The 26,823-nt window shown below is 40.7% G+C and overlaps 1 protein-coding gene across 1 annotated transcript in view; it reads left to right on the top strand.

The window, feature by feature from the left end:
* LOC143781992 (collagen alpha-6(VI) chain-like) overlaps window positions 1-26,823 on the top strand; it is a 217,247-nt gene that overhangs the window by 86,163 nt on the left and 104,261 nt on the right. The window contains exons 24-25 of the mRNA XM_077269013.1: window positions 25,002-25,064; window positions 25,180-25,242. Coding sequence (XP_077125128.1) covers window positions 25,002-25,064; window positions 25,180-25,242 — 126 coding nt within the window. The remainder of the gene's footprint in view (window positions 1-25,001; window positions 25,065-25,179; window positions 25,243-26,823) is intronic.

Raw genomic sequence — 26,823 nt, forward strand, 5'->3', positions numbered from 1 at the left:
TAGATGTGTTGTGAGAACTTTGAACCCCCAAGTGTTTCACTACAGTTTATAACGCAGAGCCGTGAAAATAAAAAATCCTTTTTTTCCACAAAAATTATTTTTTAGCCCCCAGTTTTGTATTTTTCCAAGGGCAACAGGAGAAATTGGACCCCAAAATGTGTTGTCCAATTTGACCTGAGTATGCCGATACTCCATATGTGGGGGTAAACCCCTGTTTGGGTGCACAGGAGAGCTTGGAAAGGAAGGAGCATTTTTTTAGTTTTTCAACACAGAATTGGCTGGAATTGAGATCGGACACCATGCCGCGTTTGGAGAGCCCCTGATGTGCCTAAACAGTGGAAACCCCCCAATTATAACTGAAACCCTAACCCAAACACACCCCTAACCCTAATCCCAACCATAACCCTAACCAAACTCCTAACCCTAATTCCAACCCTAATCCCAACCGTAAATCTAATCCAAACCCTAACTTTAGCCCCAACCCTAACCCTAACTTTAGCCCCAACCCTAACCCCAACCCTAACTTTAGCCCCAACCCTAACCCCAACCCTAACCCTAACCCCAACCCTAACCCTAACCTCAAGCCTAAACCCAGCCCTAACCCTAACCCTATACCTAGCACTAACCCTAGCCCTAACCCTACCCCTAACCCTAACCCTAATGGGAAAATGGAAATAAATACATTTTTTTTAAATTTTATTAATTTTCCCTAACTAAGTGGGTAATGAAGGGGGGTTTGATTTACTTTTATAGCTTTTTTTGGCGGATGTTTATGATTGGCAGCCGTCACACACTAAAAGACACTTTTTATTGCAAAAAATAGTTTTTGCATCACCACATTTTGAGAGCTTTAATTTATCCATATTTTGGCCTACAGAGTCATGTGAGGTCTTGTTTTTTGAGGGACAAGTTGACATTTTTATTGGTACCATTTTCGGGCACATGACATTTTTTGATTGCTTTTTAATCCGATTTTTGGGAGGCAGAATGAACAAAAGCCAGCAATTCCTTTATTTCTTTTTTCTACAGTTCCGCATGTGATAAAATCGATAAAGCAGCTTTATTCTTCAGCTCAGTACGATTACAGCGATACCTCATTTATATCTTTTTTTATGTTTTGGCGCTTTTACACAATAAAAACTATTTTATATAAAAAATAATTGTTTTTGCATCGCTTTATTCTGAGAGCTATACTTTTTTTATTTTTCTGCTGATGATGCTGTATGGCAGCTTTTTTTTTGTGGGACAAGATGACGTTTTCAACGGTACCATGTTAATTTATATCCGTCTTTTTGTTCGCCGGTATGCTAATAAAGCGTTGTTTTTTGCCTCGTTTTTTATTTCTTTTTTTTGCGGTGTTCACTGAAGGTGTTAACAAGTGGGATAGTTTTATAGAGCGGGTCGTTACGGATGCGGCGATACCAAATATGTGTACTTTTATTGTTTTTTCTATTTACATAAATAAATGGATTTATTGGGAAATTTGTTTTTTTAGTCTGTATTTGGGGATTTTTTTTTTTTTTTACTTTCTAACATTGTCCCAGGGTGGGACATCACTGTATTAGATCAGATGGCTGATCTGACACTGCATAGCACTGTGTCAGATCAGCGATCTGACAGGCAATGCAGGAGGCTTTCCGGTGTCGGCTAGCCACCTCAGTGAAGGACCCGGAAGGAGCCCCGCGGCCATCTTGGATCCGGGGACTCCTTCCGGAACACTGGAACAAAGCGATCGCATCACGTTGTTCCGGTGGGAGAGCGCAGGGAGCCCCCGTCCCTGCACGATGCCCCTCTATGTCACTGTCACTACTGACAGCGGCATCAGAGGGGTTAAATGCCCACGATCGGCGCTAGCGCTGATCATGGGCATTAGTGCGGGGTGTCAGCTGTCATATACAGCTGACACCCGCACGCAATCGCCGCGGCGCTCACTGTGAGGCCGCGCAATCGTGCCGCCGTACTAGTACTGCGGTTTGTGGGAACTCAGTTCCCGAAAGAGCAGTACTAGTACGGCGCATGTTGGGAAGGGGATAATGCTGCATAGGCAGCATCAATACACTGATGCTGACTGGAGGGGAGTATGGAGGCGGCAATGACTGGAGGAGAGTAGGGAGGGACCAATTTGCAGCCAGACCAATCAGCGACATGGGATTTCCATTACAAACAGACAGACAAACAGATGGAAGTGGACCTTAGGCGATTATATAGATAGATTATTTTCAGCAATAGCGCGATCATCTGCTGAGGTTCTTCTCCACTATTAGGGTGCGTAACCCAGTTATAATCAAGGTTACCTGGTTAGGGGCCCACTCAGAAGTTTTGTTCCCCCTAAACCAAAACCCTAGCTATGCCTCTTATTGTATGTTTTATTAGGCTGGTTGTTATCTTGAGAATACTTGAGTAACCGCAAACACAATCATGCAAATATGATTTGTGACAAATGATATCACACATTCATTTATTACTCATTGATTAGAGAACTTTCTGTCACTGATTTGCAATGTTAAAAACATGACAATACTGTATTATCTATCCATGCTCATAAAACCTTCATGTCACAGCCAATTTTCTTTTTTTGCATTTTCGTTATTTCCTCCTTTTCTTTCATAAGTCAAAACTCTTTTTTTCCATTGACATAGCCAAAGGAGGGCTTATTTTCTCAAGTAAGAGTAGTAGTTTTTGAAATACATCATTCACTTTACCATATACCATACTGAGAGATGGGAAAAGCACTCCAAGTCAGGTGAAATGGCGAAAAAGAAATGCAATGCTTCTATTTTTTGGGTTTCAATTTTACAGTGTTCGTTATCTGGCAAAAACAACCAGGCAACATGCTTCTCTAGGGCAGGCCTCGCTCACTTCTGCGTAAAAATAAATCTCTTCAATGTTGATCCAGAAAAGTAGGGCAAGTATATTGCATATGCCAAGTGAGTGTGTGAAGCTTTTTGCTTACCTCGCTTGCTCACATACTATAATACTCTATGCAACTTGAGGTTATTTTACAAAACTGGTAAAGCAATCTTGTATAAATGGATAGATAGATGTCCTGTAGATATACAGTATAATGTCACAAGCCCCATACATATAATAAACTTGCACCCTTTAATGCCTTTCACATGGCACTAAAGGGTGTTTAGCCTTATTTAACCTATTAAATTTTAAAAAATTACCTGTGGTCCCCCTTATTTTTGATAACCAGCCAAGGTAAAGCAAATAGGTACCTGGTTATTGGACCCTTCCCAGCCTAAAAATACCAGCCCCCAGCCACCCCAGAATTGGCGCATCACATTAGATGTGCCAATTCTGGCACTTTGCCCGGTTTTTCCCAATTGCCCTGGTGTGGTAGCAGTTGGGATAATGGTAGTTAGGGTTGATGACAGCTGTAATTTGTCAAAAATAACAGCTGCCATCAAGCTCTGGGGTTAGTAATGGAGAGGTAAGAGAAGTTAGGGGGTGTTCACTGCAAAATGACATTGGCGCTCTGAAGAAAATAGTATCAGAAAAAAATGCAAAAAACTTTGGCACTCAAACTGAAATTTTATTATTCATATAAGAATAAGAGGTAAAAATAAAACATAAGTAATGACACTTGTGGATACAGATATAGTTCACAGCAATGAAGGAGAAAAAAGTGATCTGCACCGCTGGAACCACAATAGCCTAGTATACCAGCTCGCTGTTTAATACTGCTGCAGCCATATACCCTGAGACGTCGGGTGCTCACCAAGAAAGACCCTTAGAAGCACAACAGTGTGAAACGGCCGTCGTCACCCACACACTCCATCTCCCATTCTCCCGTTGAAGATGTTTAAGGCTGCTTTCACACTAGCGTCGGTACGGGGCCGTCGCACTGCGTCGGCCTGACGTACCGACGCATACTGTGCAAAAAATGCCCGACGTGGGCAGCGGAAGCAGTCTTAGGACGCTTCCGCTGCCCCATTGTAAGGTCCGGGGAGGAGGGGGCGGAGTTTTGGCTGCGCATGCATCGTCAAAAATGGCGGTCTTGACGCACAAAAAAACTTTACATGTAACTTTTTTTGTGGCGGCAGTCTGCCAAAACACGACGCAACCGTCGCACGACGGTTGCGACGTGTGGCACTGCGTCGCAATGCGTCGCTAATAAAAGTCTTTGGGGAAAAAACGCATCCTGCAGACAACTTTGCAGGATGCGTTTTTTTTCTCCTAAACGACGCATTGCGACGTCCGCCGAAAAACGCTAGTGTGAAAGTAGCCTTAGCCGTTTTTTCTTCAATAAATCATGGACTTTTAAGACTGGTGAGGGCCACCTCTTCTTTCTACACATTTGGACGTACAGATATAGTTCAGCAACGTTTCGGCTTGAATAAGCCTTTTTCAAGCAAATATCTGAAGGGCGTGAGGTCACCAGGGGATAGATTGCAAAGTAATGGAGAGGTGTCTAACTAAAACACACACACCGAAAAAAAACACTTTATTTGAATAAAGATTCCCCCACAGTAGCACTCGTTCACCAATTTATTGAAAGAAAAAAAAATCCCATGCAGGTCTGCTGTAATCCACCAAATCTGATGTAGTCCAGAAATAGATACCTGAAAATCATAAAAAGACAGATGTAGTCCACGTTCCCTGAAGCTGGCTCAGGCGACTGTGAATAGCAGTAAAGTTAGGCCATATTCAGTATTTGGCCAGTTGCCATGATTCCTGCACTCAGTGAGTGATTGCTATGCTGTTCCATGGAAACTGTCTTGCTGATTTGTGTGTCTTGATTGACAGCTTGGCTGTCCAATCCTGTGATTGGCTTGCTGAGCTGTCGGTGCTTTGATTGACAGCTCTGCTGTCCAATCTGTGACTGGGAGTTACGGGACTTTCTACAGGTGTTCAGTGTTCTGGTGATTGCCCAGCTACTTAACTGAGCTGTCTGTCCCTGATCCCTGCCAGATGTAGTTTGTGGTTCTTAACGAGTGTTATCTTGATTCTTTTCCTCTGAGTTCTGATCTTCTGCTGCCTGACTCTCTGGACCATGTTCTGACTATCCCTTTGTCTTGTGATTTGGCTTCTGATCCGCTATCTCTAGTTATTGACCCTGAACTGTGACCTGATTTATGCCTTTGTCTTTTCCCTTGGTTATCTACGTACTCTCTTGGTATTGACCCCAGAATGTCTAACTCTTCTGCCTCACGGTCTGTCCGTGAGCAGTGACTAGCATCACATGAGTATTTTACATCAGTATTTGTAAGCCCAAACTAGGAGTGGGTGATAAATACAGAAGTGGTGACATGTTTCTATTATATTTTTCCTCTGATTGTTCCATTCCTGATTTTGTCTTAAAAATACCGATGTAAAATACTGACCAAATACTGAATGAATGACTGCGTGACTGCAGAATTATGAATCCCCCCAGTGCATGCACTGTGCGCTGCAGGGATTTGCCGGTTTCTGAACCATGACCAGAGGATATATATGCATTATACATACTTCTGGCTAGTGGGCCCAGCCTCGCTTACATACACTTGTATTGAGTGAGGCCGTGCCCTATAGTCGACCACACATACATACCCTCCGGTTCAGGTTCAGGAACCGGCGAATCCTCGCAGCCCACAGTGCGTGCACTGGGGTGGATTCATAAGTCTGCAGTCACATAGAGTCACTCTAATAGCTGTTTAGACCAGCTGATGAAGAACAATCATTAATATGATTGTCCTGTGCTCATAGAACATAATTTGATTGGCAGGATATCTCCTTTTACACAAGACCATTAGATTTTGTAAATTCACCTTTGGCTTTCAACACTGCCTGAATCCTCCTGGGCATATTTTTGACCAGATTCAAACATGTGTTTGACCGAAATCTGATTCCAAGGTCTCTTCTAGATGTTCCTAAAGTTGGTGCATACTTGTCGACTCACTTTCATATGTATACAATTTTTCCTTTAATTCTGCCCTCAAGTATTCAATTGGGTTGAGGTTTTGGGGACTGTGGGGGCCAATCCAGCACTTTTATTTCATTGTCATTGAACCATTTCTTCTCCAATCTTGACGTATGTTATGGGTCGTTGTCCTGCTGGAACACTATGTCATACCTTTCATACCAATATTACTCAAATGCACAAAGTAACTTGTCTTGTAGAATATTCACATATAGCTCAACATTGAAACTACCATTGGTCCTGGTCTAACTTCTTTGGCTGTAGAACAACCCCATATCATCAGGCTTCCTTCGCCAAATTTGATAGTTCCTTCAATTTCTCGATCCGTTATCCCCTTTTTACCCTTGTTTCTTCCAGACCCATTTTCACCCATCAAAGCCTAGTTCATTGCCTTTCGTTCATCTATCCAAATCATCCGTTTCCAGTCTTCTACTGTCCACTGTTCGTACTTTGCAAACTCAAGCCTACCCTCCTTATGACAATATTGAAGTCAAGGCTTCTTCACCTTTTTTTGACCTACCATTCCAGACTTGTGTTACGTGCATCGCATGGTACTTGAATGGATGTCTGTGATCTCACTATTACAAAGCATATGAGTCACCTCACTGCCATGTTTGTCGCACCAGAACTAATAGACCTTGTGATGAGCCAATTTGTTGACTGCGATATTTTGCCTGGACGTCCACCTGTTGGCTTTTGAATGGATGGACAGGCTTTAATCCATATTCTTCCATCTGTCTTGCCACTCACATGATGCAGTTTTGCAATTTTCTTGGTCGAAAGACCGCTTTCAATGAGCTCTATGATGCTGTTTCTCTTTTTTGGGGAAAACTTCTTCATGGCTGCTCCTCGGTTCGAACCAATGAGCTTTTTCTTAGGAGTCAGCCTAATAACACACTGAGATATTAAGGAATGTGAGAACAGGTTGTATCTTGCAGTACACAGAAAGAAAAAGTCAAAAGTTCATAACATTGTTACCCTTTTGCTCGTCAGTGTATAACTAATTAAGCCGTTACAGTAAAGAAAAAAAATGGAACCACCAAAATTTAACCTTGCTTCCATAAAAAATGCAAGAAACAGCAATCAAAATGTCATCATGTACCCCAAATTTGTGTGAATAAAAAAAATAACAAAAAACAAGTCCTTTCACAGCTCCATGGAAGGAAAAATAAAAATGTTACAAGTCTACAAAATGGTATCACAAGCTATATTTTTTACAGAAGAAAATGTATAAAAGTTTGCTTTTGCAGTAATCGAATTAAACTGGAGAATCATGTTGACAGGTCATTTTTACCTTACAATGAATATCCAAAACACAAAACCCCCAAAAAAATGACGGAATTGTGCTAATTCAAAGAAATTTAATATTGCACTGTGAGGCACCATTTCAATATTTGAATCCTCCGGTAGCCGGTAAGCTGGAATCGCTCTGTTTCTAACTATATGAACATATAAATTTCATGTATGGGAAAATAGTAAGAGTTTGGCACGGACTGTCCCATGAATGATAAGCCTTTTATTTGGCCCTATGTGTGGAGAACAGTTGTAGGGCTATAGATTTTCTTACTTTTTATTTTAGAGTAATTTCACAATTAGTGTTGTAAATATACGAGTACACACCCGAATGCATATGGTAGGAATTACTTTGAAGTGATCTTACATAATGAGAAGCCAGACGCAGAACTGTTTGTTAAAGCCATAAAATAAGATCTGGCTTGCTTCTAAAAGAAAATAACTTAGAGAATGTAATTTTTAAAATATTGTCTTTCAAGTTATCCAAGATAATATCACCAAGGTGACAAAAAAAATAAAAAAATGCTGTGCATCTACACTCGTGGTCAAAATTGTTGGAACCCCTCTTTTAATGACAGAAAAATCCACAATGGTCACAGAAATAACTTGAATCTGCCAAAAGTAATAATTAATAAAAAATCTATGAAAATGAACAAATGAAAGTCAGACATTGCTTTTCAACCATGCTTCCACAGAATTAAAAAAAAAAAAAAAAACTCATGAAATAGGCCTGGACAGAAATGATGGTGCTCTTAGCTTAATATTTTGTTGCCCAACCTTTTGAGGCAATCACTGCAATCAAGCAATTCCTTTTACTGTCAATGAGACTTCCGCATCTCTCGACAGGTATTTTGGCCCACTCCTCAAGAGCAAACTGCTCCAGTTGTCTCGTGTTTGAAGGTTGCCTTTTCCAGACGGCATGGTTCAGCTCTTTCCAAAGATGCTCTATAGGATTTAGGTCAGGGCTCATGGAAGGCCATTTCAGAATAGTCCAATGTTTTCCTCTTAGCCATTCTTGGGTGTTTTTAGCTGTGTGTTTTGGGTCATTAGTCTGTTGTAAAACCCATGACCTGAGACTGAGACCAAGCTTTCTGACACTGGACAGCACATTTCTCTCCAGAATCCCTTGATAGTCTGAGATTTCATTGTACCCTGCACAGATTCTAGACACCCTGTGCCAGATGCAGCAAAGCAGCCCCAGAACATGACAGAGCCTCCTCCATGTTTCACAGTAGGAATAGTGTTCTTTTCTTGATATGCTTCATTTTTCGGTCTGTGAACATAGAGCTGATGTGACTTGCCAAAAAGTTTCATTTTTCATTTTTGTCTCATCTGTCCATAGGACATTCTCCCAGAAGCTTTGTGGCGTGTCAACATGTAGTTTGGCAAATTCCAGTCTGGCATGTTTATGATTTTTTTTTCAACAATGGTGCCCTCCTTGGTCGTCTCCCATGAAGTCCACTTTGGCTCATACAATGATGGATGGTGCAATCTGACACTGATGTTCCTTAAGCTTGAAGCTCACCTTTAATCTGTTCAGGTGCATCTCACAAAATCAATGATGGTTTCGGGAGCCATGTCATCTGCTGGTGTAGGTCCACTGTGTTTTATCAAGACCAAAGTCAGCGCAGCCGTCTACTAGGAAATTTTAGAGCACTTCATGCTTCCCTCCACTGAAAAGTTTATTAGAGATGGAAATTTCATTCACCAGCAGGAATTGGCACCTGTCCAGAAATAGATACCTGAAAATCATAAAAAGACAGATGTAGTCCACGTTCCCTGAAGCTGGCTCAGGCGACTGTGAATAGCAGTAAAGTTAGGCCATATTCAGTATTTGGCCAGTTGCCATGATTCCTGCACTCAGTGAGTGATTGCTATGCTGTTCTATGGAAACTGTCTTGCTGATTTGTGTGTCTTGATTGACAGCTTGGCTGTCCAATCCTGTGATTGGCTTGCTGAGCTGTCGGTGCTTTGATTGACAGCTCTGCTGTCCAATCTGTGACTGGGAGTTACGGGACTTTCTACAGGTGTTCAGTGTTCTGGTGATTGCCCAGCTACTTAACTGAGCTGTCTGTCCCTGATCCCTGCCAGATGTAGTTTGTGGTTCTTAACGAGTGTTATCTTGATTCTTTTCCTCTGAGTTCTGATCTTCTGCTGCCTGACTCTCTGGACCATGTTCTGACTATCCCTTTGTCTTGTGATTTGGCTTCTGATCCGCTATCTCTAGTTATTGACCCTGAACTGTGACCTGATTTACGCCTTTGTCTTTTCCCTTGGTTATCTACGTACTCTCTTGGTATTGACCCCAGAATGTCTAACTCTTCTGCCTCACGGTCTGTCCGTGAGCAGTGACTAGCATCACATGAGTATTTTACATCAGTATTTGTAAGCCCAAACTAGGAGTGGGTGATAAATACAGAAGTGGTGACATGTTTCTATTATATTTTTCCTCTGATTGTTCCATTCCTGATTTTGTCTTAAAAATACCGATGTAAAATACTGACCAAATACTGAATGAATGACTGCGTGACTGCAGAATTATGAATCCCCCCAGTGCATGCACTGTGCGCTGCAGGGATTTGCCGGTTTCTGAACCATGACCAGAGGATATATATGCATTATACATACTTCTGGCTAGTGGGCCCAGCCTCGCTTACATACACTTGTATTGAGTGAGGCCGTGCCCTATAGTCGACCACACATACATACCCTCCGGTTCAGGTTCAGGAACCGGCGAATCCTCGCAGCCCACAGTGCGTGCACTGGGGTGGATTCATAAGTCTGCAGTCACATAGAGTCACTCTAATAGCTGTTTAGACCAGCTGATGAAGAACAATCATTAATATGATTGTTCTGTGCTCATAGAACATAATTTGATTGGCAGGATATCTCCTTTTACACAAGACCATTAGATTTTGTAAATTCACCTTTGGCTTTCAACACTGCCTGAATCCTCCTGGGCATATTTTTGACCAGATTCAAACATGTGTTTGACCGAAATCTGATTCCAAGGTCTCTTCTAGATGTTCCTAAAGTTGGTGCATACTTGTCGACTCACTTTCATATGTATACAATTTTTCCTTTAATTCTGCCCTCAAGTATTCAATTGGGTTGAGGTTTTGGGGACTGTGGGGGCCAGTCCAGCACTTTTATTTCATTGTCATTGAATTATTTCTTCTCCAATCTTGACGTATGTTATGGGTCGTTGTCCTGCTGGAACACTATGTCATACCTTTCATACCAATATTACTCAAATGCACAAAGTAACTTGTCTTGTAGAATATTCACATATAGCTCAACATTGAAACTACCATTGGTCCTGGTCTAACTTCTTTGGCTGTAGAACAACCCCATATCATCAGGCTTCCTTCGCCAAATTTGATAGTTCCTTCAATTTCTCGATCCGTTATCCCCTTTTTACCCTTGTTTCTTCCAGACCCATTTTCACCCATCAAAGCCTAGTTCATTGCCTTTCGTTCATCTATCCAAATCATCCGTTTCCAGTCTTCTACTGTCCACTGTTCGTACTTCTTTGCAAACTCAAGCCTACCCTCCTTATGACAATATTGAAGTCAAGGCTTCTTCACCTTTTTTTGACCTACCATTCCAGACTTGTGTTACGTGCATCGCATGGTACTTGAATGGATGTCTGTGATCTCACTATTACAAAGCATATGAGTCACCTCACTGCCATGTTTGTCGCACCAGAACTAATAGACCTTGTGATGAGCCAATTTGTTGACTGCGATATTTTGCCTGGACGTCCACCTGTTGGCTTTTGAATGGATGGACAGGCTTTAATCCATATTCTTCCATCTGTCTTGCCACTCACATGATGCAGTTTTGCAATTTTCTTGGTCGAAAGACCGCTTTCAATGAGCTCTATGATGCTGTTTCTCTTTTTTGAGGAAAACTTCTTCATGGCTGCTCCTCGGTTCGAACCAATGAGCTTTTTCTTAGAAGGCAGCCTAATAACACACTGAGATATTAAGGAATGTGAGAACAGGTTGTATCTTGCAGTACACAGAAAGAAAAAGTCAAAAGTTCATAACATTGTTACCCTTTTGCTCATCAGTGTATAACTAATTAAGCCGTTACAGTAAAGAAAAAAAATGGAACCACCAAAATTTAACCTTGCTTCCATAAAAAATGCAAGAAACAGCAATCAAAATGTCATCATGTACCCCAAATTTGTGTGAATAAAAAAAATAACAAAAAACAAGTCCTTTCACAGCTCCATGGAAGGAAAAATAAAAATGTTACAAGTCTACAAAATGGTATCACAAGCTATATTTTTTACAGAAGAAAATGTATAAAAGTTTGCTTTTGCAGTAATCGAATTAAACTGGAGAATCATGTTGACAGGTCATTTTTACCTTACAATGAATATCCAAAACACAAAACCCCCAAAAAAATGACGGAATTGTGCTAATTCAAAGAAATTTAATATTGCACTGTGAGGCACCATTTCAATATTTGAATCCTCCGGTAGCCGGTAAGCTGGAATCGCTCTGTTTCTAACTATATGAACATATAAATTTCATGTATGGGAAAATAGTAAGAGTTTGGCACGGACTGTCCCATGAATGATAAGCCTTTTATTTGGCCCTATGTGTGGAGAACAGTTGTAGGGCTATAGATTTTCTTACTTTTTATTTTAGAGTAATTTCACAATTAGTGTTGTAAATATACGAGTACACACCCGAATGCATATGGTAGGAATTACTTTGAAGTGATCTTACATAATGAGAAGCCAGACGCAGAACTGTTTGTTAAAGCCATAAAATAAGATCTGGCTTGCTTCTAAAAGAAAATAACTTAGAGAATGTAATTTTTAAAATATTGTCTTTCAAGTTATCCAAGATAATATCACCAAGGTGACAAAAAAAATAAAAAAATGCTGTGCATCTACACTCGGGGTCAAAATTGTTGGAACCCCTCTTTTAATGACAGAAAAATCCACAATGGTCACAGAAATAACTTGAATCTGCCAAAAGTAATAATTAATAAAAAAAATCTATGAAAATGAACAAATGAAAGTCAGACATTGCTTTTCAACCATGCTTCCACAGAATAAAAAAAAAAATAAAACTCATGAAATAGGCCTGGACAGAAATGATGGTGCTCTTAGCTTAATATTTTGTTGCCCAACCTTTTGAGGCAATCACTGCAATCAAGCAATTCCTTTTACTGTCAATGAGACTTCCGCATCTCTCGACAGGTATTTTGGCCCACTCCTCAAGAGCAAACTGCTCCAGTTGTCTCGTGTTTGAAGGTTGCCTTTTCCAGACGGCATGGTTCAGCTCTTTCCAAAGATGCTCTATAGGATTTAGGTCAGGGCTCATGGAAGGCCATTTCAGAATAGTCCAATGTTTTCCTCTTAGCCATTCTTGGGTGTTTTTAGCTGTGTGTTTTGGGTCATTAGTCTGTTGTAAAACCCATGACCTGAGACTGAGACCAAGCTTTCTGACACTGGACAGCACATTTCTCTCCAGAATCCCTTGATAGTCTGAGATTTCATTGTACCCTGCACAGATTCTAGACACCCTGTGCCAGATGCAGCAAAGCAGCCCCAGAACATGACAGAGCCTCCTCCATGTTTCACAGTAGGAATAGTGTTCTTTTCTTGATATGCTTCATTTTTCGGTCTGTGAACATAGAGCTGATGTGACTTGCCAAAAAGTTTCATTTTTCATTTTTGTCTCATCTGTCCATAGGACATTCTCCCAGAAGCTTTGTGGCGTGTCAACATGTAGTTTGGCAAATTCCAGTCTGGCATGTTTATGATTTTTTTTTCAACAATGGTGCCCTCCTTGGTCGTCTCCCATGAAGTCCACTTTGGCTCATACAATGATGGATGGTGCAATCTGACACTGATGTTCCTTAAGCTTGAAGCTCACCTTTAATCTGTTCAGGTGCATCTCACAAAATCAATGATGGTTTCGGGAGCCATGTCATCTGCTGGTGTAGGTCCACTGTGTTTTATCAAGACCAAAGTCAGCGCAGCCGTCTACTAGGAAATTTTAGAGCACTTCATGCTTCCCTCCACTGAAAAGTTTATTAGAGATGGAAATTTCATTCACCAGCAGGAATTGGCACCTGTCCAGAAATAGATACCTGAAAATCATAAAAAGACAGATGTAGTCCACGTTCCCTGAAGCTGGCTCAGGCGACTGTGAATAGCAGTAAAGTTAGGCCATATTCAGTATTTGGCCAGTTGCCATGATTCCTGCACTCAGTGAGTGATTGCTATGCTGTTCTATGGAAACTGTCTTGCTGATTTGTGTGTCTTGATTGACAGCTTGGCTGTCCAATCCTGTGATTGGCTTGCTGAGCTGTCGGTGCTTTGATTGACAGCTCTGCTGTCCAATCTGTGACTGGGAGTTACGGGACTTTCTACAGGTGTTCAGTGTTCTGGTGATTGCCCAGCTACTTAACTGAGCTGTCTGTCCCTGATCCCTGCCAGATGTAGTTTGTGGTTCTTAACAAGTGTTATCTTGATTCTTTTCCTCTGAGTTCTGATCTTCTGCTGCCTGACTCTCTGGACCATGTTCTGACTATCCCTTTGTCTTGTGATTTGGCTTCTGATCCGCTATCTCTAGTTATTGACCCTGAACTGTGACCTGATTTACGCCTTTGTCTTTTCCCTTGGTTATCTACGTATTCTCTTGGTATTGACCCCAGAATGTCTAACTCTTCTGCCTCACGGTCTGTCCGTGAGCAGTGACTAGCATCACATGAGTATTTTACATCAGTATTTGTAAGCCCAAACTAGGAGTGGGTGATAAATACAGAAGTGGTGACATGTTTCTATTATATTTTTCCTCTGATTGTTCCATTCCTGATTTTGGCTTAAAAATACCGATGTAAAATACTGACCAAATACTGAATGAATGACTGCGTGACTGCAGAATTATGAATCCCCCCAGTGCATACACTGTGCGCTGCAGGGATTTGCCGGTTTCTGAACCATGACCAGAGGATATATATGCATTATACATACTTCTGGCTAGTGGGCCCAGCCTCGCTTACATACACTTGTATTGAGTGAGGCCGTGCCCTATAGTCGACCACACATACATACCCTCCGGTTCAGGTTCAGGAACCGGCGAATCCTCGCAGCCCACAGTGCGTGCACTGGGGTGGATTCATAAGTCTGCAGTCACATAGAGTCACTCTAATAGCTGTTTAGACCAGCTGATGAAGAACAATCATTAATATGATTGTTCTGTGCTCATAGAACATAATTTGATTGGCAGGATATCTCCTTTTACACAAGACCATTAGATTTTGTAAATTCACCTTTGGCTTTCAACACTGCCTGAATCCTCCTGGGCATATTTTTGACCAGATTCAAACATGTGTTTGACCGAAATCTGATTCCAAGGTCTCTTCTAGATGTTCCTAAAGTTGGTGCATACTTGTCGACTCACTTTCATATGTATACAATTTTTCCTTTAATTCTGCCCTCAAGTATTCAATTGGGTTGAGGTTTTGGGGACTGTGGGGGCCAATCCAGCACTTTTATTTCATTGTCATTGAACCATTTCTTCTCCAATCTTGACGTATGTTATGGGTCGTTGTCCTGCTGGAACACTATGTCATACCTTTCATACCAATATTACTCAAATGCACAAAGTAACTTGTCTTGTAGAATATTCACATATAGCTCAACATTGAAACTACCATTGGTCCTGGTCTAACTTCTTTGGCTGTAGAACAACCCCATATCATCAGGCTTCCTTCGCCAAATTTGATAGTTCCTTCAATTTCTCGATCCGTTATCCCCTTTTTACCCTTGTTTCTTCCAGACCCATTTTCACCCATCAAAGCCTAGTTCATTGCCTTTCGTTCATCTATCCAAATCATCCGTTTCCAGTCTTCTACTGTCCACTGTTCGTACTTCTTTGCAAACTCAAGCCTACCCTCCTTATGACAATATTGAAGTCAAGGCTTCTTCACCTTTTTTTGACCTACCATTCCAGACTTGTGTTACGTGCATCGCATGGTACTTGAATGGATGTCTGTGATCTCACTATTACAAAGCATATGAGTCACCTCACTGCCATGTTTGTCGCACCAGAACTAATAGACCTTGTGATGAGCCAATTTGTTGACTGCGATATTTTGCCTGGACGTCCACCTGTTGGCTTTTGAATGGATGGACAGGCTTTAATCCATATTCTTCCATCTGTCTTGCCACTCACATGATGCAGTTTTGCAATTTTCTTGGTCGAAAGACCGCTTTCAATGAGCTCTATGATGCTGTTTCTCTTTTTTGGGGAAAACTTCTTCATGGCTGCTCCTCGGTTCGAACCAATGAGCTTTTTCTTAGGAGTCAGCCTAATAACACACTGAGATATTAAGGAATGTGAGAACAGGTTGTATCTTGCAGTACACAGAAAGAAAAAGTCAAAAGTTCATAACATTGTTACCCTTTTGCTCGTCAGTGTATAACTAATTAAGCCGTTACAGTAAAGAAAAAAAATGGAACCACCAAAATTTAACCTTGCTTCCATAAAAAATGCAAGAAACAGCAATCAAAATGTCATCATGTACCCCAAATTTGTGTGAATAAAAAAAATAACAAAAAACAAGTCCTTTCACAGCTCCATGGAAGGAAAAATAAAAATGTTACAAGTCTACAAAATGGTATCACAAGCTATATTTTTTACAGAAGAAAATTTATAAAAGTTTGCTTTTGCAGTAATCGAATTAAACTGGAGAATCATGTTGACAGGTCATTTTTACCTTACAATGAATATCCAAAACACAAAACCCCCAAAAAAATGACGGAATTGTGCTAATTCAAAGAAATTTAATATTGCACTGTGAGGCACCATTTCAATATTTGAATCCTCCGGTAGCCGGTAAGCTGGAATCGCTCTGTTTCTAACTATATGAACATATAAATTTCATGTATGGGAAAATAGTAAGAGTTTGGCACGGACTGTCCCATGAATGATAAGCCTTTTATTTGGCCCTATGTGTGGAGAACAGTTGTAGGGCTATAGATTTTCTTACTTTTTATTTTAGAGTAATTTCACAATTAGTGTTGTAAATATACGAGTACACACCCGAATGCATATGGTAGGAATTACTTTGAAGTGATCTTACATAATGAGAAGCCAGACGCAGAACTGTTTGTTAAAGCCATAAAATAAGATCTGGCTTGCTTCTAAAAGAAAATAACTTAGAGAATGTAATTTTTAAAATATTGTCTTTCAAGTTATCCAAGATAATATCACCAAGGTGACAAAAAAAATAAAAAAATGCTGTGCATCTACACTCGGGGTCAAAATTGTTGGAACCCCTCTTTTAATGACAGAAAAATCCACAATGGTCACAGAAATAACTTGAATCTGCCAAAAGTAATAATTAATAAAAAAATCTATGAAAATGAACAAATGAAAGTCAGACATTGCTTTTCAACCATGCTTCCACAGAATTAAAAAAAAAAATAAAACTCATGAAATAGGCCTGGACAGAAATGATGGTGCTCTTAGCTTAATATTTTGTTGCCCAACCTTTTGAGGCAATCACTGCAATCAAGCAATTCCTTTTACTGTCAATGAGACTTCCGCATCTCTCGACAGGTATTTTGGCCCACTCCTCAAGAGCAAACTGCTCCAGTTGTCTCGTGTTTGAAGGTTGCCTTTTCCAGACGGCATGGTTCAGCTCTTTCCAAAGATGCTCTATAGGATTTAGGTCAGGGCTCATGGAAGGCCATTTCAGAATAGTCCAATGTTTTCCTCTTAGCCATTCTTGGGTGTTTTTAGCTGTGTGTTTTGGGTCATTAGTCTGTTGTAAAACCCATGACCTGAGACTGAGACCAAGCTTTCTGACACTGGACAGCACATTTCTCTCCAGAATCCCTTGATAGTCTGAGATTTCATTGTACCCTGCACAGATTCTAGACACCCTGTGCCAGATGCAGCAAAGCAGCCCCAGAACATGACAGAGCCTCCTCCATGTTTCACAGTAGGAATAGTGTTCTTTTCTTGATATGCTTCATTTTTCGGTCTGTGAACATAGAGCTGATGTGACTTGCCAAAAAGTTTCATTTTTCATTTTTGTCTCATCTGTCCATAGGACATTCTCCCAGAAGCTTTGTGGCGTGTCAACATGTAGTTTGGCAAATTCCAGTCTGGCATGTTTATGATTTTTTTTTCAACAATGGTGCCCTCCTTGGTCGTCTCCCATGAAGTCCACTTTGGCTCATACAATGATGGATGGTGCAATCTGACACTGATGTTCCTTAAGCTTGAAGCTCACCTTTAATCTGTTCAGGTGCATCTCACAAAATCAATGATGGTTTCGGGAGCCATGTCATCTGCTGGTGTAGGTCCACTGTGTTTTATCAAGACCAAAGTCAGCGCAGCCGTCTACTAGGAAATTTTAGAGCACTTCATGCTTCCCTCCACTGAAAAGTTTATTAGAGATGGAAATTTCATTCACCAGCAGGAATTGGCACCTGTCCAGAAATAGATACCTGAAAATCATAAAAAGACAGATGTAGTCCACGTTCCCTGAAGCTGGCTCAGGCGACTGTGAATAGCAGTAAAGTTAGGCCATATTCAGTATTTGGCCAGTTGCCATGATTCCTGCACTCAGTGAGTGATTGCTATGCTGTTCTATGGAAACTGTCTTGCTTATTTGTGTGTCTTGATTGACAGCTTGGCTGTCCAATCCTGTGATTGGCTTGCTGAGCTGTCGGTGCTTTGATTGACAGCTCTGCTGTCCAATCTGTGACTGGGAGTTACGGGACTTTCTACAGGTGTTCAGTGTTCTGGTGATTGCCCAGCTACTTAACTGAGCTGTCTGTCCCTGATCCCTGCCAGATGTAGTTTGTGGTTCTTAACAAGTGTTATCTTGATTCTTTTCCTCTGAGTTCTGATCTTCTGCTGCCTGACTCTCTGGACCATGTTCTGACTATCCCTTTGTCTTGTGATTTGGCTTCTGATCCGCTATCTCTAGTTATTGACCCTGAACTGTGACCTGATTTACGCCTTTGTCTTTTCCCTTGGTTATCTACGTATTCTCTTGGTATTGACCCCAGAATGTCTAACTCTTCTGCCTCACGGTCTGTCCGTGAGCAGTGACTAGCATCACATGAGTATTTTACATCAGTATTTGTAAGCCCAAACTAGGAGTGGGTGATAAATACAGAAGTGGTGACATGTTTCTATTATATTTTTCCTCTGATTGTTCCATTCCTGATTTTGGCTTAAAAATACCGATGTAAAATACTGACCAAATACTGAATGAATGACTGCGTGACTGCAGAATTATGAATCCCCCCAGTGCATACACTGTGCACTGCAGGGATTTGCCGGTTTCTGAACCATGACCAGAGGATATATATGCATTATACATACTTCTGGCTAGTGGGCCCAGCCTCGCTTACATACACTTGTATTGAGTGAGGCCGTGCCCTATAGTCGACCACACATACATACCCTCCGGTTCAGGTTCAGGAACCGGCGAATCCTCGCAGCCCACAGTGCGTGCACTGGGGTGGATTCATAAGTCTGCAGTCACATAGAGTCACTCTAATAGCTGTTTAGACCAGCTGATGAAGAACAATCATTAATATGATTGTTCTGTGCTCATAGAACATAATTTGATTGGCAGGATATCTCCTTTTACACAAGACCATTAGATTTTGTAAATTCACCTTTGGCTTTCAACACTGCCTGAATCCTCCTGGGCATATTTTTGACCAGATTCAAACATGTGTTTGACCGAAATCTGATTCCAAGGTCTCTTCTAGATGTTCCTAAAGTTGGTGCATACTTGTCGACTCACTTTCATATGTATACAATTTTTCCTTTAATTCTGCCCTCAAGTATTCAATTGGGTTGAGGTTTTGGGGACTGTGGGGGCCAATCCAGCACTTTTATTTCATTGTCATTGAACCATTTCTTCTCCAATCTTGACGTATGTTATGGGTCGTTGTCCTGCTGGAACACTATGTCATACCTTTCATACCAATATTACTCAAATGCACAAAGTAACTTGTCTTGTAGAATATTCACATATAGCTCAACATTGAAACTACCATTGGTCCTGGTCTAACTTCTTTGGCTGTAGAACAACCCCATATCATCAGGCTTCCTTCGCCAAATTTGATAGTTCCTTCAATTTCTCGATCCGTTATCCCCTTTTTACCCTTGTTTCTTCCAGACCCATTTTCACCCATCAAAGCCTAGTTCATTGCCTTTCGTTCATCTATCCAAATCATCCGTTTCCAGTCTTCTACTGTCCACTGTTCGTACTTCTTTGCAAACTCAAGCCTACCCTCCTTATGACAATATTGAAGTCAAGGCTTCTTCACCTTTTTTTGACCTACCATTCCAGACTTGTGTTACGTGCATCGCATGGTACTTGAATGGATGTCTGTGATCTCACTATTACAAAGCATATGAGTCACCTCACTGCCATGTTTGTCGCACCAGAACTAATAGACCTTGTGATGAGCCAATTTGTTGACTGCGATATTTTGCCTGGACGTCCACCTGTTGGCTTTTGAATGGATGGACAGGCTTTAATCCATATTCTTCCATCTGTCTTGCCACTCACATGATGCAGTTTTGCAATTTTCTTGGTCGAAAGACCGCTTTCAATGAGCTCTATGATGCTGTTTCTCTTTTTTGGGGAAAACTTCTTCATGGCTGCTCCTCGGTTCGAACCAATGAGCTTTTTCTTAGGAGTCAGCCTAATAACACACTGAGATATTAAGGAATGTGAGAACAGGTTGTATCTTGCAGTACACAGAAAGAAAAAGTCAAAAGTTCATAACATTGTTACCCTTTTGCTCGTCAGTGTATAACTAATTAAGCCGTTACAGTAAAGAAAAAAAATGGAACCACCAAAATTTAACCTTGCTTCCATAAAAAATGCAAGAAACAGCAATCAAAATGTCATCATGTACCCCAAATTTGTGTGAATAAAAAAAATAACAAAAAACAAGTCCTTTCACAGCTCCATGGAAGGAAAAATAAAAATTTTACAAGTCTACAAAATGGTATCACAAGCTATATTTTTTACAGAAGAAAATTTATAAAAGTTTGCTTTTGCAGTAATCGAATTAAACTGGAGAATCATGTTGACAGGTCATTTTTACCTTACAATGAATATCCAAAACACAAAACCCCAAAAAAAATGACGGAATTGTGCTAATTCAAAGAAATTTAATATTGCACTGTGAGGCACCATTTCAATATTTGAATCCTCCGGTAGCCGGTAAGCTGGAATCGCTCTGTTTCTAACTATATGAACATATAAATTTCATGTATGGGAAAATAGTAAGAGTTTGGCACGGACTGTCCCATGAATGATAAGCCTTTTATTTGGCCCTATGTGTGGAGAACAGTTGTAGGGCTATAGATTTTCTTACTTTTTATTTTAGAGTAATTTCACAATTAGTGTTGTAAATATACGAGTACACACCCGAATGCATATGGTAGGAATTACTTTGAAGTGATCTTACATAATGAGAAGCCAGACGCAGAACTGTTTGTTAAAGCCATAAAATAAGATCTGGCTTGCTTCTAAAAGAAAATAACTTAGAGAATGTAATTTTTAAAATATTGTCTTTCAAGTTATCCAAGATAATATCACCAAGGTGACAAAAAAAATAAAAAAATGCTGTGCATCTACACTCGTGGTCAAAATTGTTGGAACCCCTCTTTTAATGACAGAAAAATCCACAATGGTCACAGAAATAACTTGAATCTGCCAAAAGTAATAATTAATAAAAAATCTATGAAAATGAACAAATGAAAGTCAGACATTGCTTTTCAACCATGCTTCCACAGAATTAAAAAAAAAAATAAAACTCATGAAATAGGCCTGGACAGAAATGATGGTGCTCTTAGCTTAATATTTTGTTGCCCAACCTTTTGAGGCAATCACTGCAATCAAGCAATTCCGTTTACTGTCAATGAGACTTCCGCATCTCTCGACAGGTATTTTGGCCCACTCCTCAAGAGCAAACTGCTCCAGTTGTCTCGTGTTTGAAGGTTGCCTTTTCCAGACGGCATGGTTCAGCTCTTTCCAAAGATGCTCTATAGGATTTAGGTCAGGGCTCATGGAAGGCCATTTCAGAATAGTCCAATGTTTTCCTCTTAGCCATTCTTGGGTGTTTTTAGCTGTGTGTTTTGGGTCATTAGTCTGTTGTAAAACCCATGACCTGAGACTGAGACCAAGCTTTCTGACACTGGACAGCACATTTCTCTCCAGAATCCCTTGATAGTCTGAGATTTCATTGTACCCTGCACAGATTCTAGACACCCTGTGCCAGATGCAGCAAAGCAGCCCCAGAACATGACAGAGCCTCCTCCATGTTTCACAGTAGGAATAGTGTTCTTTTCTTGATATGCTTCATTTTTCGGTCTGTGAACATAGAGCTGATGTGACTTGCCAAAAAGTTTCATTTTTCATTTTTGTCTCATCTGTCCATAGGACATTCTCCCAGAAGCTTTGTGGCGTGTCAACATGTAGTTTGGCAAATTCCAGTCTGGCATTTTTATGATTTTTTTTCAACAATGGTGCCCTCCTTGGTCGTCTCCCATGAAGTCCACTTTGTCTCATACAATGATGGATGGTGCAATCTGACACTGATGTTCCTTAAGCTTGAAGCTCACCTTTAATCTGTTCAGGTGCATCTCACAAAATCAATGATGGTTTCGGGAGCCATGTCATCTGCTGGTGTAGGTCCACTGTGTTTTATCAAGACCAAAGTCAGCGCAGCCGTCTACTAGGAAATTTTAGAGCACTTCATGCTTCCCTCCACTGAAAAGTTTATTAGAGATGGAAATTTCATTCACCAGCAGGAATTGGCACCTGTCCACACTGCCAAAAGTACCAATACCTGGTTTAAACAACAGTTTCACTGTGATTGATTGGCGAGCAAACTAGCTGTCAGTATTCCGGGTTTTCCAAGTTACCTTGTGAATGTTTTTGCCCTTTGTTAAGATGGAGTTTGCTGTTTTTGTCTGCCCTACTTCCTGTTCATTTGTTTAAAACCCGGGTCAGGTGTCAGCCTCACTGCTGGAGTATTCTGCTTGGTTTCTCCATCAGCTCAGCTGCTTGTCTGCTGTACTTCTACCCGTGGCTCTGGACATTCTCTGCCTATGTAAGTTACGCTCTCAGTCTGTTGGCTTGGGAACTTAACCCTTGGTTCTCTCCTCCGGGTAAGAACTCTGTTTGGAACTGTGTTTCGGGCTTTGCTGCTGGACTTAGACTGTGTTTGCTACTTAATCCTTATTTACTCCCCCCGGTGGGAGCTACTGAAAATTACACCAGTATAATTCTTTATGTGAACTTGTTTCTGGACTTACCCGTGTTTATGCCACAACTGAGATAAACTTATGAACTTGTTTTTGGACTTACCCGTGTTCATCCCACACCTGGGATTAACTTGTGAACTTGTTTCTGGACTTACCCGTGTTCGTCCCACACCTGGGATTAACCTGAGGACTTGTTTCTGGACTTCACTGTGTTTACTTCATACCCGGATTTGACTCTTTCTGCACCAGCTGTGTTTGGATCTGCACGTCACCCGTCTCACTCACCTTGCCAAGGACTTTGGCCTAAGAACTCTTCTGTCTTGCTGTATATGGCTAAGGGACTTGTTTCATTGCAAGTTATCAGTATATTGTTTGTGTGTTTTTGCTGTGTTACAAATACACTATTTTACACTAAAAAAAACCGTCTCTGTCTGTTCATTGCCCCATGCTACCAGAATCTTAAGAGTTCCTACAATAGTATTACACTAGCCTGACTTTAACCCCATAGAGAATCTATGGGGTATTGTCAAGAGGAAGATTAGAGATACTAGACCCAACAATGCAGACGAGCTGAAGGCTGCTATCAAAGCAACCTGGGCTTCCATAACAACTCAGCAGTGTCACTGCATGCTGCATTGATGCAGTAATTGATGCCAAAGGAGCCCCGACCAAGTATTGAGTGCATTTACTGAACATATATTTCAGTAGGCCAACATTTCGGATTTTAAAATCATTTTTTCAAGCTGGTGTTATAAAGTATTCTAATTTACTGAGATAATAACTTTTGGGCTTTCATTGCCTGTAAACCATAATCATCATTAACAAAAATAAACACTTGAAATAGGTCACTCTGTTTGTAATGACTCTATCTAATATATGTGTTTCACTTTTTTATTGAACAACTGAAATAAATTATCTTTTTGATGATATTCTAATTTTGTGAGATGCACCTGTAATACTACATTTTCTGTAATACTACCAGCTGGTGAGTGAGGACTCTAGAATGATCCTTATATCTCTCTGGGAATAATGTGTAACAATGTAACTTACATTACCATGTTTAACTCATAGAGTATCACCTAGACTGGGTACAATTGCAGAGGGCTCCACTAATTTTGTAAGTGTTTGCTGCCTCTGAATGGAAACAACAGTATATTCATTTACTATAAAAATAGTATACAATGGTGAATAATCGAAACACAAAACATATTAGAAAGTTGAATAATTTGTCATTGAAATCCTACAAATGCTCATTACAATAAAACATTTGTCTTAAAAGGGTTGGCAACCACTTTTTTATTGAAGGCCATTCCTCAGTGTAACATTATTAATGCCAGCATCCCCACATTTGTCTCCTCATTCTCCTCCTTAACCCATGCAGCGACACTGACATACTCACTGCCACGGCAGCGCAGTCATCTCCCTATCTGCTGGCGTGCCTTCTGCTTGTGCATGCCGCACTTCCTGGCAGCATGCCTATTGTGTGCGTGCGTACTCCCAGGTTCTTAAAGATGCAGCACACACACATCATAAACTGCCCCCAGCCAATTGCTGGGAGGCATTTAGTATCAGGATTCGCCTGCAAGATGGCTCCCAGCCAAATGCTTGGAGTCGTCTTGCATATAATGCTCCATCCTCTATAGGGAGTCGCCGAAGCAACAGAGTTCATTAGTGTGTAGTTTCTCCTACTGGAGAGTTGCTGGTCTCCTGGTAATTGCATGGCCAGTGTACTAAACCCAAACCCCTGGTCCCAGTGGAGCCAGTCCTGAGCACGAACCCCTGGTCTTTGGGTGACCAGTGCTGAACCCGAACCCCCTAGTCCTTGTGTGGCCAGTGCCTGTACATCATTCCTGGGTGTGTAGCTGGTGTTAGTACTAGTATCTGAAACCCGTGCATCTGCATGTGTGCTTCCTATTATTCCAGACTGCTAAAACCAGTCTCCGAATCAGCCGAGTCTGAGTGTTGACTGAGCCCGTCAGTGAACTTGATCCCGGGGATCAACAGCTGAAGTACCGGGGACTATCTAGGAGTGGTAACTGGTGGCTTCCTGCTGCCCAGCCTGTCTCCACCATTAGGAGCTCCTTTGAACACCAGGTAGCCACTTAGCTACGCACCTTCCTAGGCAGGTCCAGCCCTGTGGCACAGTGGGTTCTCGAACCACGTACGCCACCTGCGGGCATGACACTCAGGATAAGTCATCAATATCTGATCAGTTGGACTGCGACCCCTGGCTTCACCACTGATCAGCTGTTACCAACGCCGGCCAGAAGTTCTTGGATGCTTCTGGAACACAGGAAATACATCATTTCTAAAATATCTGCAGCTGGGAGCTGCAGATCTACCCCTGGTAATTCCAACTTTTGCATGACTGCTGGACCAAGAAAGTTAACATTTTTATATACAAAACACTTTAGCACTCAAACAACTTTTCAACTTTTGTCATGAAAATGTTTAAGGCTTCCTATGTAAACCTATATTTCTAGCATTAAAGTGACTTATTTTTCCTCTAGGGAGAGCCAGGAATCCAAGGCATCAAAGGAGATACAGGAATAACTGGACTTAATGGCCTTCCGGTACGAAGTCAAAAGTATATTCAGAATGAATGCAGTCTAACTTATTTTCTGTTCATTATGGATATAAGAAATAAAAGAAATATGACTTATTACTTATATTCTTTTTTTTCCACAGGGTCCATTTGGTGCTCCTGGCAGTGTTGGAGAACTTGGGAATCCAGGAAAAAGAGGGAAAAAGGTTGGCTTTAAATTACTTTAAGACATGGATAGCTATGATACTAGTTTTTATGAGGAAATTAACTCAAAATAAATTTGGCATATCATGTAAATTTGTCAGTTGAACACAACATTGGGACTATAATCTTGTTTCCTTATTAATATCCAAAATTATAAAAAAATTGATAAATGATTATAAATCCCATTTTCCCCAAATCATATAAAATTTGGGACACAAATATTAAGCAAAGTACCTTTGATTTGAATGGCCCTTTGCTCAGACAATTTCATTAATACTTGCATATATCTGTTTAACATGTCATACTATAAAACACAGAAAAGTTAAGTTTAGAGGGTTTTTTTTAATCATGTACAACTTAAAAAAAAAATCTAAGCAAATAAAATGCACAAAACAATTGAAACAGTGCAAAAAAATCCTCTATGTAGCTCCTTATTTGATCCTGATTTGTTTTATAGTGTAATTAAAACAGAAAATGATTTAGAAAAAAAATCTTCTCTGTATGTTCAGCCTCTTATTCTCACAATAATGTGTCTGATTGTAAGACAGCCTGCTGCAGCAGGAGTTCACCCTTGCTCTGTCTGCGGTAGGACACAATTGTTAGTTCCTATCCCGCAGTCAGCCACTAGTCAAAATTACAAAATCAATGGTAAACTAACTCATGTTATGTAGAATTTCTACAAAACTAGGTACATGCAAAAGTCTTGTGGATTGACAATGTAAATAAGTTTATCTTCTCATAACTTTTTTAACCAAATATAATGAAAAATTCTACAGTGCTGATATTAATTGTAGTGTCTAACATGTCACACAAGTTGTACCACAATTTCAAGAAGGCACCAAATTTTCGGTGACAATTATTGATCTGAAGTAGGCTAACCAAGAGGAGACATAAAAAAGGAAAGTGTCTAACATGCCTAGCAAAATGCACCAAATCTATTATAGCACCATTGTGATAAACTTGGCAAATGTGCAGCCTGCCTGGTCTAGTTTAAAGCTTTGCAAGTTTAAGACAGTGTAACGTGGCATGGTGCAGTAGCTGTTGGTGAGGTACTCATCTCTTGCATCATGGCACGTTACGTGAAAGCGGAGGTCTTGGCTGGGTGTGTGAACTTGTGCAGTGGGGGCGCTATGCCTTTGCAGGTCGTGTGTAACTGGTGACTTTTGTTTGCTAGGACAAGGTGTTGAGCAGTTTAACGAGGGAGTCAAAACTAAACTTTAAAGACATAGAGCACTTTCCACCCACAGATTGCTTCCTTTTTAGGCTATGTGCACATGTTGCGGAATTTGTTGTGGATCTGCAGCGTTTTTGGATGTGCGGAATTACACCAAATCCACAATGTAGTGCACAACCAATGTTAATCAATGGGAATTACAGAATTAGTGTGCACATGCTGTGGAAAAATCCACGCGGATTTGCAGCATTTTATTTTCCACAGCATGTCCATTCTTTTTGCCGATCTGCAGTGTTTCTGCACCCATTGACTACTATTGAGTCAGTCAAATCCGCAGAAAAACCACAAAGATTTGCGGTTTTGCTGTGGAGTTGCATGCCAGAAACACTGCAGAAAGGCAGATGGAAGA

This window comes from Ranitomeya variabilis, chromosome 6, assembly GCF_051348905.1.
Source record: "Ranitomeya variabilis isolate aRanVar5 chromosome 6, aRanVar5.hap1, whole genome shotgun sequence".
Classification (NCBI taxonomy): Eukaryota; Metazoa; Chordata; class Amphibia; order Anura; family Dendrobatidae; genus Ranitomeya; species Ranitomeya variabilis.